We start from the raw sequence: 15,039 nt of genomic DNA, 5'->3' as shown, positions 1-15,039 counted from the left end.
CCCCACACCACCAGCCCTAAGGCCACTCATTAAATAAGGAAAAGCACTGGGCAAAAAGACCAGAGTTGCTCACGCTCCTTGGGAGAGCTACCGTGGAGTAAACAGCCTTCAGACAATTACAGTATTAGCCCCACACTTACTACGGTGTGTAGGAAACTGGCATCTGCTCAGCTGAGACTGCCTTGCAGGGTACTTGTCTGATAGGATGCGCTTGCCTGCCGCTGCCTGGGCTCAGGCTGCTGCAGACCACCTGACAGGTGATGCAGTTGCCCTGACAGCTTCAGTCCATCCAGAAAATGGATCAAGAGGGTTCACAGCAGCTCCCGCCTCCTCCATTCATCCTTCTTTCCTGGGCAATCCCAGGTACAGGTTAAAATACTGACAACACAGGTATGCCCTGCACACCCCACCATCCTGCAACAGCATCTGTGGCACTGGGGAGTATGGAACACTCCAGAAGTTACACCCAGCAGTATAACAGAAAGATGAGGGATGAGAAATTGCAGTACTTTACTAGCACCTAGCTGAGACCTTATTTTCCACACCTGAGAAAATGTTACCCAATATCCACTGCTAGGAAATGTAACTAAATTTTAGTCTTTTTGAGTATAGGAGCTTCATTTACCTTCACAATACAACAAACGACTGGTATGGGTAGCAATATGTAACTGCCACAAAAACAGTGACTTGATATTTTTAGCATCTACAGTGCAGCTTCAGACTGCTCCAGTAAAAAGCTACAGTCCACAATGCACCTTTGGTTTCTTCTGTCCTTTGCAAAATTCTTAAGAAAACTGTAACTATAACAAACTTTTTAACCATTAGAAAAGGCCCTCATCCTTCAACCTTATGCTATTAATCTCCTTGTCAAACCCCTCATTCATTTAATTAAAAAAAGTGCAAAAACTCAGAAGAGGATGAGGTGTTTCCTGGGGACGTGCAGACCACGGCGAGTGTCTCTGCAGACAGGTCACATCCGTCTCCCGGCCGAGAATTCGAACAGCAGCCACGCTGCCCAGAACGTGTCGTTGGTCAACGGGTCACCAGCTGGATCCTCCAGGACCTGAAAGGCACGGGAAGAAAGCAAAGCTTCACCACACACCATTCCTGAGAATGCTGTTGCTCATGGGGGAAGCTCCTTTGGGCAGACACACAGCAGCACACAATGGCAGTGCTGCGGAATGTCAGCAGTGAGGGCTGACATGTCACAGTGAGGGCTTTGTCACAAAATTCTTGTTCCCCTGTAAGTTCAGGATGTGGGTGTAAAACTGACAAGCACAATCACGATTCAAGTCTTAGTAATTCAGAAGAGAAATCCCCTACCCTCTGCCCAATGCACTGGCTCCTATAGAAGCAAGTAAATGACAGAGGGATGTAAGACCAGGATGAAATAATTAAGGAGGGAACGATCACCTGAGCAAGGGAATTCTGTTCAGGGAGGGAAATAAATGTCTCCAAAATGAATTATTGTTTTGTTTTACTCTCATTTTGGCTCTCATGGGATGCATGACCTATGAAAAGCAAATTACAAGTCACATGTGGACAAAAGCAAGGGTACATCTGTGCCCTTCTGGTTCACACACTGCAACCAACTGTCTGCATGTTCCTGCAACAAGCCCAGGGCAAGTTACTTCAGCAAGGAACAGAGTGCCCAGGAAGTCTGTTGAACACTGTAAAATTATATATGCATTCAAACTCTTCCTTTTCCTACAGCACACTTTTCTGGATTCCCAAACTGAGCAATTGTTACAAGGATTCGAAGACATCCCCTTTGACATCTGCAGGCATCACAGGCTGTCTTGCTCCCCAGCCCATCTTGCACTGAGTATCATGTTTCTACACCATTACAAAAATCAGTGCAAGAATGCAGAATTGCAGGATGGAAACTCCAGCTACAGAGCCTGCATGCTTGGAAATCTTAGCAAAAGCTCATTCATTATTAATGTCCAAAGCTTTCCTACTCGCCAGGCTCGCATTATGGCTGGTAAAAAGGCCACTTTCCAAGATACAGATCTTTATATTGATGCTTTCAAAGGCTCAAAAGAGGTTGTGTTACTACCCTCTGCCGCTTGCTATAATGAGGCTGGCAGATATGGTCTCCTGCTTTTCAAAATCTCTTTTAAAAAGGTTGTCTCCAGCAGCTTACACTGCAAGAGAAACAGAAATGGATGCTGACTGACTGATAGGCGAACAAACGTGAAGTCAAAAAGTAGCTGAAGGTACAGTTTAGATGGGGCTTTCTTGGGTCCTATTTTTATGTATTTAATTCAGAGATGTGTTCCCATCCCCTTGAAAGTACCAGATTTATAACTTCTATTCTCTGCTGCCTTAAAATCAGCATAAGAAGGCATGCAGACCGCATCCAGACTATGAAACTAAGTTCTGTTTTTCTTGTCCTATAGTAATACTGCTCTGTACAATGCTATCAGCCATCTCAGAACAGTGCAAAATCCCTTCTCCTCATCAAAAACAGACCTGGAAATTAAAATTACATGAATATTTTAAGAGGTCTGAGAGCAGAGTCAAATCCTGCAGAAGCCCTCAGAGAGGAGGGCCCTCAAGCAGCCATCTTCCTGTCATCTTCCTTCCACCATGCTAGGTGAGCCCCACATTGCTCAAAACTTAAACGACACTTTGGATCTGCACAGGCTGCTTTGGGCATCATTTTAATGACATCTTTAGTAAAATTAGGGTCTGAGTGGAAAAAAACATTAGCAATCTGAGTAGAAAAAATGCTACCCAGGGAATGCCCAGCTTGCTCTGGATTCCAAAGGCATGCTTAGATCAGACGTGCTTCATACTAAACACCCTGTGAGGTTTCAGGTCTCCCGTGTGAGAGGTACAGCTGGATAGTGTGTATGAGACTGAGTTCCTTTCCCTGAACATTAGGTGTGTTCTGTTACCTGGCTTTGTCCCAAGGCTTGGCTTTCTTCCATGAAGGGTGCAGAAACAGGTGGGCAATGAGGCTTGCCAAACATAGTCTGACAGGAACTGGAAGAAAATATGATATACAAATGCATTTGTATTTATGCTCTCCTCACCACTTACTGTAACGTTTTGCAGCAGGACAAGAGGGGCTGCTAGCAAGGCTATTCATTCAAAAGAGTTCTTTTAAGTTGTCTACAAACCTGCCCCATTTCTCCAAATGGTTATGACCCGACAGTACAGATTCTGCATGGGAGGACTAGCCTGAACAGGAGCAGTATATAGGATTTGCTACTTTCCTTATGCCCCTAGAACACTCTCCATAAACAAGGAGATGTCTACTAAATCTTCTCTGTCCTGGAACATATTTTAGAGATACAGATCCCAAGAGTCAAAACAGATAAACATGTGGCTTGAGACATAGCCACAACACTGGCTACGAGTCTACTACAGCTTTTCAAGGCTGCCCTCAAGAGCCTGGGGACTGGCTGCTCTGCCCCCACCTCCCCTGGGGCTCTGCCAGCCTCTCCAAAGAGGTCACAGTCTGCAGGCACTGGGTCAAGTAGGAGACACCAGGTACTTGCTGATGGGGACTTGTTCTCTCCATCACCAACTCAAAAGTACCTGTGCTCCAACAACATGGTCCGTACCACTCCCAAGAACAGCCCAGGGCACCGATGGCCAAATAGGCCCAGACCAAAAGTGCCAATTCATACAGCATAGAAGAAGCAGGGCAAGTGTCAGTTTGCCCTTCCTTGGCCCACTGCCAAACTCCCAGCAGTCAGTCCTGAGACTCCTCTGCTGCAGGCTGCATTCAGGCAATTACATGCACTAACACAAATGGACTCAGCCCCCTGCCCCCACAAGAATTTGCCTCTTCACAGCCCACTTACATTGACACACTCAATGCCCTTGGCAACGAATTCTGAGATTTAATTATGCAACATGCCAAAAAGTAGTCTCCTTTTGTGTGTTTGGAACTTGCCAGTGTTGGGGTGCTGGGTCATCCAGGGGGGAGAGCCTAACAGCAGGAGGATTGCCAGCACTCCGAGCTGAATGCCACAATTGCAGGCAGAAGCAGTAAGCTGCAATGAACATTTCAGCACTGGTGTTTCCTAAATCAGTATGCTGGCTCGTAAATGCAGTCTGCCTTGCTCCACAGAGTTCAGTGTGCTTTTCTGCTTGCAATGGGAGTTCTGTTCTGCAGGAACCATTAGCTGGCCTACGTTCCACCTGCCCCAGCTCGAGGAGCAAAGAGGATACATCGCCACTCTCTGTAAAGACGAGCATCTGTCTGATGTCCCACAGGGACTTCCAGTCCACTAGCTGTATCAGAGTCTCCTGTCAGGCAGCAGGAGCAGATGGAGACAGTCAGTTTCAAGCTTGGTTCCCCCTCACACTCCCACTTCACAGCCCTGTAGATCATAAGGGGTTTGGATTCATCCCAAGTGCGTAGGACTGACTGTAAAATCCCATCAAAGAAATCAACAGGAATTGTTCTAATAAGCATCCAGGCCAAGCCCTTTCCAGGGCAGCACCTTTAAAATGAGACAAGCAGACTGAGGGTCCTTTGGCTGACTTATAGCTCTACCCGTGCCCTTAGGAAGCAGGGAGCCCCAGCTGCTGGCAAGGCAGACAGCCCACTCCAGGAGGAGGTCGGTGACCCTGGATAAATAATCTCCTCTGTGCAGGGATAACTTCATTGCTCTGTCTTTCCAGGACAGCAACATTCGTTTGCCTCGCGTTTAAGCTGTTGACTCCCTCATGAGTCTGAGACGAGTGATGCTTATCCCAACAATACTGCTGAAGATGACTGGTGACACAATACTTCTGTCTAACCCAGTTACTTCTCTTGAAGGGCTCTGCCTGACCACAGAGGTGATCCTCTCTCACTGCCATTCATAGAACAGTGGTCTTACCCAAGGCTACTCACATGAGAGAAATGCAAAAGGGTCTGGTTGAAAATGCAGCCCAAGAACCACTCATTTCCAAAGAGATCTGCTCTCCTGGTATTTGGGGGAGTTCAAGGTTTTGGGGGGACCTGGACCAGGCCACTAAACATGGTAGAGTTCAAATAACTATATCTTCAGCAGAAGGTGTCAACAAAGCAGTAAGTCCTGCCAAGAATACTATAAAGAGTGTGTGGATTCCTGGCACAACTGACATACCCAGCAACATTCACCATGGATTTCTTCTACTGGCAGGACACATTTTAAAAATAAACATGAGCTCACTCTAGAGTCAGAACATGCAACTTTAAATCTAGCCAAAATATTGTCAGCAAGCCTCACTGATCTTTCATGATCTTTCACCACTGTTTAAAGCCCAGAAACCTAAACCACAGACTGAGGTGGGTTTATAATGCCCAGACCTGGGTTCTCCCCAGCAATTCAGAGGAGCTTGACATGCACGTGAACAGCTGCAGGCACCAAGTCAGCTGGGAACTGGGGGCAGAACTGGGAGACAAAACCCCAACAACCTTTATCTCCAGTGAACCATTGCCTTCCCTTGTTGCTTAACAAGCCACAAAGCCTCCCTGTGCCTCTGCTTCCTCATCCATAAAGTGGGAAAAAAACTGTTTCCCTTTGCTGAGTTATTGACAGTGTCATGCCAGCACAAATGCTGGACAGTGTTAAGCAGAAGGGTTATGAAATGGGGCTCCTGCTCCCTCTTGCAGATCACTACGTTAAAGGAATCTTATAACATGTTTGGCAGTGTTTATTTTTATGTAACATTATGGAAGTTGTATAACATATGGAAGATGGCACAGATTTTTGTTGTTTTGCATTCTGTGAATCTATCTCAAGTCCCAGAGAAAACCTGCAGTCTGAAACATTTGTTACAGGTGGAAAACACAAAGACAGAACAGTGCCTGCCTTTCTGTCTTCCAATTTGGAAAGCTCACACCATGGAATAATCATGTCATGAGGTTATGATGCTACAAAGACTATTTTAGGATGAAGTACAGGCCCTACCAACCCAGCCCACAGACTCACTGGATCACTATAGGTTATGATTGTGTGCCAAAAATAAAAACAGGCAAATAACTTTGAAGCTAAGCCTGCTTTAAAGACAGGGGTTCGTGTCTTTTCTGAGGCGGCAGGTCCCGAGTCTCCTTGGTGCCTCCACTGTAAACCACACGAACACTTCCACACACACACCTCCACACACATATACTTAACACACACACACACTTCCACACACAGACACTTACACAGCATTTCCCACTGCCAGGGCACGGACAGGAATTTCTGCAAAACGTGATGGACACAGGGAGAGTCAGGCCCCTGGAGTGAGATGCATCAACTACACTCTTTCCACAGCCCTTTTCTACAGAGGCATCAGGACCAGGACAGACCCACAGCATCATTGTTACTCCTGCCTTTAAGAAGCCCTGTGCTTTCCGCTCCCTTTACCTGTGGGGAAGAAGAGATTCCAGAGTCCCTAGCTGTCCTTCTCTAAGGATGAAGCTTTCAACCTCTAAATCTGACTGCTGAATGATTCTTCCTGAACTGGCCTCAATAAAGCCACCCTGAGGGACTCTGCTCAAGGGAGCTGTGATACCTGCTGAAATAAATGCTCATATTAAAGACAATTACAGATAACATGACCCCAACCTCTGACCCAGCTATTCCTCCCCTTGTTCCACATTCACCAGGTGCTGGGTGGATGGCACTCAAAGCACTTTCTGTTCTGCAGATCTACAGCAAAAGCAGGTAGACATCACTTACATATCCTGTTAGGCTCTGAAGAACAGGGAGAGGAAAAGAGATGGATGGTATTGCTGAAGGCAAGAACCATGTCACAGTTAAAGAGTTCTCAGCCTCTGCTCAGGCAATCTCTTTGCAAACTGGCAAGGTGAGCAGACAACACCTGAAGGGACTCTTCCAATGGAAATACTACAAGGAATCCACTTGTCTGGAAAAGTACTATCTTACAGAAGCAGCTACAGTTTAAGCAGAAGAGTAGGTAACAGTGTCTGTTTGAATACCTTTCTCATTGAGCTACTATGGGAGTAGAGCTCAAGATGAGCCTTGCTCACATCTGTCATGGCATCAGGAAGCCACGTAAGTGAGGAAGAGTGTTTACCACAAAGGGAAGAGAAGCTTGAATGCTCTTCAGGTCCTTAGTCTGGGTGTAGTTTTACCAACCTTGTATACATGGGGTCCACATGGAGCCAGAGATGCCCGTGGTGCAGCCAGGGGCCTGCCATGGGGCCAGCTGCCCAGTGGGGAGAGCCAGGGACCCGCAGGAGCACAGGGCAAAGTCATCCATCTGTGGGCTGGCAGCAGCACTGCTTCCTGCTTCTCTGGGCTGCATCACAGCAGAGCTGAAGCAGGATCTGGGTTCCAGCATTGCCTCAGTGCAAAAAGCTACAGGTTGTTCAGCATTGTGAGTGCTCAACAAAACCTGGTTTGTCCTCACTTCATACAGCCCACAGCTGTGCATAAAGCTGTAACAATGGAGAAAAAAAATCAGCCAGACATATTGCTTTGCAAGGAGTGGAGACCCCCCAGTTAAACCTTTGCATCCTGCCCTTGACAGCTGGGAGATTAACTGCTAGAAGTTGTGCCTGCCTGATACTGGGCATTGACCATGCCCATCTATGAAGTCAAATGTCCTAAGTGATGTTCCCTAGGAAGTGCCATGATTGTCAGTCCTATGAATGAGTTTAAAGGTTGCTTCATGTCTCAACTGTCACTGTAAAGATTTTTTTTCATACATCACCTGGATTCCAGCATCTTTAAATACGTTCCTTCAGGAGGCTTATCCAGATCTGCAGCTGACTGCTCCCACCCTGGGTCACAGGGCGTGAGGGTTATCTCCATTTGCTCAGAGCTGATGTCTACATGAGATCCATCTGAAAGATGCAGGCCAGGAAGGTAAAGGAACACTAATAGTTACTAAAAGCTAAAGCAATTAAACAAGTCTAATATTCCAAATGCAGCAAGACTTATTCCCTGTGACTGAAGTGTGGTGAAGATTTTGGGAAGGGGCATAGAAACACTGAGTTTTACTGGAGTACTGCCCCGATCCCAGAAGCTGAGAGCTAAAACTTGCCTCCTGTGTGTTTGCTTTTGTGTAGTGCCCCATCTCTTTTCACCTGTCCTCACACAGGCCTTAGCAATATTTGCTCTGTCTACAGAGCAACAGTCTCTGGCCAAACAACAAGGCACCCTACTTCAGCAGAGTCCTCCTATGTCCACTTTGTCCATCAGTGTACAGAAGTTACTCTGGAGAAGGAATATCCTTCCCCTCCTGAGGGAACTGAAAACTGCTTTTTAGCTTTCTGGACCACAGACAAAGATCATTAGGGAAGAGACAAACCTGCAGTTTGTGAAGCATAAGATCCTTTATCCTGCTGCTCCTTTGTGTGGTAAGACAAAGCCCTCTCAGAACACATGTTGTTGAGCTTTTCCAAACGAAGGAGGGAGGATTTTTGACGCCGTCGATAATTTGCAAACCAATTATAGACCTGATTTGGCTGCAGGTTCATGTCCTGAGCCAGCCTCTCCTGTGAACCCAGGTGTGGGGAGAGATCAAGGGTAAAAGAATAAACCACACATCCAAATAATCAGGCTTTTCCCTTCAGTTCTCAAAACAGCCCAGCAAAAGAGCTTTCAGACCCAGAGATGTTTGCTCACTAAGTCTCTGATAAGTCTGTGTGGATCCCATTGAGACTAATTTATAAACTCATTAGAGTTGCTGGAAAACATATATTCCACCCTGCTCCCCAGTCACTTTGTTTGCTAAAAGAAACCATATACTGCCATTTTATATTGCTATATTTAAATGTAAAACCTCACCTGATGCTCTTTCCACAGAATGACAGCTTTACATCACTAACATGACACTAACAGGATAAACACTAACTCATGTACCACATTCAATACTTTTCACAAACTCTGAGCAGTATAAACATCTGCATCACAGTGACAGAAAAAATCCTGCTGTATTAAACTATTAAATAACGAGGTTGCATGGTGAAGAAATCAATGCCTAAGTGACCATTGTGTCCTCACCATTTAGGACTTAAGCTTGTACCTTCATTATGCTCCCAATTCCAAGTGGTTTTTTTAAATGAAAATTTGGAAGTTGTTGCTGCTTTGTGAAAAGGGTAAGAAATAAATCATCTTCACATTGCAGAATCATCAGGCCATGCTGCCTCATATAAGAGCAGTGGAAACACTGAGCACCACAAAGGCAATCCAAAGCCTTCACCTTGCAAGGTGGTAATCACAGGGATTACTGAATTCATTTATATGTCACATTCACTACAAATTTGGCCCTGTCTAAAAAGGTAGATACATACACACATCAACACAGCCTATCACGTTTGTGACTTCTGTGAATTTAATGTGATAAGACAGAACAAAAACCAGTCTGGGAAGTCAAGGGCAATTTTATGCAAGCTATAACTCAGCCGAGTCACCACCCATCCCTGTACTGTAGCTCTTCTGAGCAATGGCTGTTTCACTGCCTATGCTCAATCACTACAAAATTAGAACTGTTAAAAAGCCCAGTGAGGAACTTTTTTCCCCTGATCTTTCTGTCCAAAGCAAGTGAAATTACTTAGCACATACTTGATCCATTTTTAAGGAAACCTTTAGGGAAAGATCACACATGGGGAATCCCAACCCCACTGGCACTCCTAAAAAGGAAGCTTTAGAATGAAACTAGTTATAGATCCCTGAATGCAGAGTTGTGCTTGTTTGTGACAAGGAGACCTGACTGGCAGTGGCATTTCCCTACCCGCTGCTTCTTGTTTGGGTTTGTTGTGACCTCTGCAGCAAACCTGTGCAACTGCTGGCGTACTTCATCTGAATAGTTGCGACTCTTCAAACCTTCAGGACAAAGGGAAACAGGTGGGGGATTCCTGCACACAGGAGAAAACTGGATTAAAAAGGACTCAAAAAGAGTCATTCAGGGGAATTTTCTCCCATTGCCACAGGTGGTCAAAAAGCCAAGAAAAACTTAGCTCCAAGAAGCAGCCACCTTGAGATGCAAAACCAGCCTCTGCATCTCTGGCCCCTGCATCTGCTAACTGCAGCAGAGAAAAAATCCCCAGTTTGCTTCCCCCATGCTACAGCACCTCTTTCTGCAGCGGAATTTCTGCAGTGGTGTCAGAAAATCTGTGTGGTGTTTCTCCATAACTCTCTGGTAGTGAATCTCATGCCAAAGCTGTACCAGCTCCTCCTTCTCTTCTGCCTTGCAACACTAAAACAAAACAGTATGTAAGCTTTCCAGGTCAGGCTCCCTATAAAGGAGAAACCCTTAACAACCAGAAACTTACTCAGAGGCTCCTCCTGGTCTGACAAAGCTGGCAGCATAACCCAAGCACAGGGCTCACTGTACCTTCTCTAATGTATCCAGGGAGTTGTCTGCCTAATGCCTCCCTTTTCCCTGGGGAACATACCAGGTCTAGAGCCCAAAATATCTCACCTTGAGTGGTGCCATCCAGCCTTCCTCACATCTTCTCATCCTGGAAAGCCTTCTAAACTTGGCTTCCCCAAGGCTTTTATGTACTGAGCCCCAAGTTTGTGACAAGAACCACCACACTTAAGAACAAATATCCCACAAACTACAACCAATCCTGCAATCACCCCATTACCCTTTTTCCCCCAGCTGACTGACAGTAACTGCCTGTAGCAAAAGCTTTATCCTGTGTTTCAGGTCAACCCACAGCACCTAGCACTTTCCACTGCTGTATGCCAGCTGGAAACGCTCCACGTCCTGCAGTTTGGGTATCTCTGCACCAACTGCTCTAACATTTTTCTAATGCTGCTTTTTGTCTCCATGAAGAAATGAAGAACACATCCCTACCTCCAGGAGCTTGCAGGCTGTGTCATGCTGCCTGTTACGGATATGAACAAACACACAAGCTCGGACAATGTGGATGTTAGTGAGAAAATGTATCTTGTGTTTGCATCCCAGAATGGCCTCAACCAGCTTCTCCAGATGAGGAGACGAGCTCTGGAGGTCCTGGCAAAGCTGTCCTGCTAGATCCAGCAGCTTGGTGGGAGGGGGATCCTTGTTTTTATTCCTGCTTAACATGGCCATGAACCGCTTCATCCTTACGTCCTGTTGGAAACCTTCTCATGCAATGCACAAAGTTGTGGTTAGAGAAGAACCATTATCTCCTATTTTTAGTTTCTATGGTATGCTTTTTTTTTTAAGGGAAAGAAATTCACTGTGTTGTTAAAAGCTGCTCAACGACCTCAAAACACTTAAATAAAACCAGGCCTAAAGCAGCCGTGGAAGGCTGAAGCCACACCAGGTTTGGAGCTGAGAAAGCTGAGCTCAGAAAGGCACGTTAAACTTGCCCCAAAGCTTGGCGGCTGAAGGAGGCTAAAGCCGGAGGGCGGCTGTGGGGAAGCGCACACGGGGCGGCCCCGGCGCGCCGTTCGGTCTGTCCGTGAGCCCGGAGCCGCCGTCGCGCACCCCCACGTGCCGCTGCATCCTCCGCTCCCGCCCGGCGGTGCCGCCGTACCCGAACGGGCACTACGTACGGCTAAAGCCACCGGAGCTTAAAGCCCAGACACGTTCAGGTCAAATTGAGGTTTTCCTCCAAAACGGCACAGGAGAGGCCGGGCGCAGGCGGCAGCGACCGGCAACAAATGACGGTCGGGGCCGCTTTTGGCCCGTTTTCCTGGGCCTGCCCCGCGCCTCGGCGATACCCCATCCCGGCTCCCGCGGGCCGCGAGGGCAAAGGCTGCCCAATACCTGCGAGGTGGAGGCGGACGGAACCCGCCGCCGCGCCGAGCCCCGGCCCAGAGCTCACCGCGTCCGCAGCCGCGGGCAGGGGAAGGAGCGGCGCCGGGCCGGCCGGCGCTGGGGGCTGCCCCTGCCGCCGCCCCCGCCCCGCAGGCGGCCTGGCCCCGGCCCCTGGCACAGCCACACGGGCCAGCACCCGGCGCGGGAAGTTGCTTTCAGAGCAGAGAGCAGCTTTTGAGATGTTAATGAGGATCAGACCGGAGCTGGTAACTCGGACACGCTCAGGTGAACTGAGGGGTGCACTGTTTACTAACAGGCGAGTCAGACTAAACGGGGATGGTTTTCCAGGAGCTGCATCTGAACGCGGCTGAGACCGTGTCAGCCCTCTGCCGACTGAGCGTCACGAGATAAGGTAACAGCAGCAACATCTCACAGCCACAGCCAGCAGCCCCCGCAAACGGTGTTACCAGGTCCTAAACCACTCTCCCTCCACACTTAACTACTTCGGGCCAGGTCCCTGCACCATGTATGAACCTTCTTTGTGCAACAAAGCAAAGGTGCCCGTGCTCGAGGCTGTGGCCCTTGTCTGTACACAGACGTATCCTAAGAATCTGCTCATCATCATCCCTGTTCCTCCCATCAGCAGCAGCGTGTGTTTAGTTGCCCTTGATTTCTCCTTAGGCTTGGATGCTGGCCTTGCAGAACAGTAACTGGCTTCTTGCTCCTGCAGCTCCACTGTTCTAGACCCAGAGCTGGAGACAGAAAGTCCTGGATGCTTAAAGGACAAAGCAAAGGACAAAGCCTCACCAGTGAACTTTGAGCATTTCATTATTGAGCTGGACAACAGAAGCAGACTTTCCTGTTGGCAATTATACTCTTTCTCTCGCCCATTCTGTATTGCTGTGTGGAGTTACAACAAAACAGGAGGTCACTTGATTTTCTGCATTTTTACTTATTTACAGGTATGAAATTTAACAAGTGTCTCTCCCATTTTATGTTACATATTCACACAATCAGGTACAGCTCAAAGGGCAGAGAGGCAGGCTGCTCTCAGGCACACTGGCTGATGGTTACCTGCTGCCATCACATGCCGTGCTGAACCCAACTGCCCTTGAAAACCACTTGCCCCCTCCCTCCTTTATCTCTGCTCTAACTGAAATTTTGGCAAGCAAAGACTGCAGCTACTTGAAACCAAAGCTGAGGTCAGGTGACAGACATTGGCAAGCCATCAGCTCAGATTCTTTTTCCAAGGACTTAATCAAATTCTGTTGAATATCAACAGCAATATTGATCAGGTCCTTTTGGAGCCTCAAGATGAATCCAACAGAGGCTCTCTTCCAGCCATCCTTCACTTCTACTTCCTTGCCACAAGGTAAAGCTTCCAGCTGTCTCCCCAAGAGATACAACCCTCCTTCACGGAGCACTGGCGTGCATCTTATCCAGACAGTTGGTCCAGAACAACACCAGACGACTGTCTTTGTTCCAGCAGAAGTCTGTGAAGTCCTTCAGCAACCGATCAGCAAACTTCTCATCCCCAGTGGCACTGGACCTCCAGGTTTTGGTCAGCATCGTGTTGTAGGCCCAGTTGTAGCCGATGCGCTCCTCACAAAACATGTTCTGCGTGGTGGAACTGGTGGAGTTGCGCCGGCGGCGCTGCTGCCCACAGGAGAACTTCCGCTTGGAATACGGCAGCTGCAGAAACACTGTCCCTGGAGGAAACACAGAGCACTTCAGTCTTGGGCACATCCAAAGCCCCACACTGGTAGGTGACTAATTGAACTGAGTTTCATTTAATTGCCTTCTACCAAGATGAAGTGGGATCTTTTCCTCCTTTGCTTTTACACGCTACTTCTTCCTGCAACTCACAGCACAGGGAGCGAGCACACTCAGTCCTGTCCTTCTCTTAGCTGAAGGGAATGAAGCAAAGAAGTAAGCTCTGATCCATCTCCCTGGCTTGACATCAGTTTCCATTCTCTTCTGCCATTTTCCAAAAGCTCTCTTCCTGTCATTGTCTCCATGTCCCAGCAATGCCTCAGAATATACTAAGCTATTTTACTGGACTGTGCCATGCATGGAGCTCAGTTAGGAGTGCTGACAGACCATCAACATTTGTAAGAACATAACGATAATGAGAAAAAGTGGATACTAAATAGTTTATCTCCTACATGGTGTAGCTCAACCCACATACCTACAACAGACCTTTGGCATGAGAACTTGTCCCAACACCTTTCCCTTCTTCTAGCTTCTAGATACACATTTATTTATGCTGCACTTGGAGTAAACTCTGCCTTATTTATTTCTCCATCTCCTGGAAATAAAACCTTCAGAGACATTGGAAAGCAAGATTTTAAACCAAGGCCACTGACTAGCAGCCGCATTTTGTGCTTTTCATACTGCCTCTCCAGCTTTCTGGTGTGTGTTGGCTGATGCACTTACTTGTCATCTGACTCAGGACATGATGAGGACCAACACTGCTGACAAAACACAAACTGCATGGGAAATCGTTCTTTTGTTTATATCAGCATCCTCCCTGCCCCAATGCCTGCCAAATATTGCTTACCTGTGACATGGATATACTGGGGCTTGTTCTCAGCTGGGAAGTTGAATGCAGAGGCCGAGTATTTGTCTTGCACAAATCCAAATCTGGAGAGACAAACATCATGGGAATAAGAAAAAAAGCCACTCCAGGTAGGATTCTTTCAGCCCACAGGGTTGGGGGGGCACCAGGGAAACCTTCTGCTATCACAAAGACTCCTTTATGGCCTGAAGGCAACAGGAAAAGGGATGAAGAGAGCTGAGCTTCTCCAAATATTCCCCCCCCGTGCTAGGCACAGGGTGCAAGCTTCGTGTATCCACACAGTCTCTGTCCTAACTCCTGATAGGGAAAAAGAGCACCTAGAGCTCAGCCTGGGAGGGCACTGAGCAGTCTCACAAATAGGGGCAGCTGCACATGATCAAGGGAAGAGCAATGATCAACACAGACATTCCTTGGGTATGTTTCAAGCTGTAACATATTGTTTTTCATGAAGATATGATATTCCACACAGACCTTCAAGCAGCTCACCCAGCAGTTCTTTGCTGTTTGCAGAATACTTGTTACTCTCCTGCTTTCTAAGCTAATGAAAGTTTGTTTCCAAGCTAAAGTCCATTGCAAAAGGCAGCCTCTCTGTCATGAAAAAGACCTTGGCAGTGACACCATGAGACAAACTGGCAGCTCAGGGTCATAAAGGGGAAGGGGTAAGGCTACATAGTATTCAAGAACTTCTTCCTAAACTAGACCCAACCTCCTGTGTGCAGCTCACACCCCAGTGTGTCACTGGTTGTCATCCAGTTCAAGATGTGTTAAGTACATAGAAAGGAAATAACTGTCCCTTCTCAGAAAGAAATCTATTTACAGTA

The 15,039-nt window shown here is 47.3% G+C and overlaps 2 protein-coding genes across 10 annotated transcripts in view; both read right to left on the bottom strand.

Annotated features, from left to right (window-relative positions):
• Positions 1 to 970: 970 nt before the first annotated feature.
• On the bottom strand, positions 971 to 10,998 carry ANHX (anomalous homeobox). Its single transcript, XM_062010333.1, has 7 exons — positions 10,750 to 10,998; positions 10,019 to 10,143; positions 9,679 to 9,802; positions 8,254 to 8,440; positions 7,654 to 7,786; positions 2,904 to 2,991; positions 971 to 1,063 (listed from the first exon to the last, which is right to left on the bottom strand). Exons 1-7 carry the CDS (start codon positions 10,996 to 10,998, stop codon positions 971 to 973), a joined length of 999 nt encoding a protein of 332 aa, XP_061866317.1.
• Positions 10,999 to 12,572: 1,574 nt separating this feature from the next.
• Positions 12,573 to 15,039, bottom strand: part of DEPDC5 (DEP domain containing 5, GATOR1 subcomplex subunit) — a 42,799-nt gene continuing 40,332 nt past the window's right edge. For all 9 annotated transcript variants that reach the window (XM_062009569.1, XM_062009574.1, XM_062009575.1 and 6 more), the window contains 2 exons: positions 14,201 to 14,283; positions 12,573 to 13,349 (listed from right to left, as the gene is read on the bottom strand). In XM_062009569.1, the coding sequence (XP_061865553.1) occupies positions 13,054 to 13,349; positions 14,201 to 14,283 (379 nt within the window). In that variant the 3' untranslated portion in view covers positions 12,573 to 13,053. The remainder of the gene's footprint in view (positions 13,350 to 14,200; positions 14,284 to 15,039) is intronic.

This window comes from Colius striatus, chromosome 17 (genome assembly GCF_028858725.1).
Source record: "Colius striatus isolate bColStr4 chromosome 17, bColStr4.1.hap1, whole genome shotgun sequence".
In the NCBI taxonomy this organism is placed as follows: Eukaryota; Metazoa; Chordata; class Aves; order Coliiformes; family Coliidae; genus Colius; species Colius striatus.
Note: the sequence above shows the minus strand (reverse complement) of the source record. Positions and strands in the feature narration are given on the sequence as shown.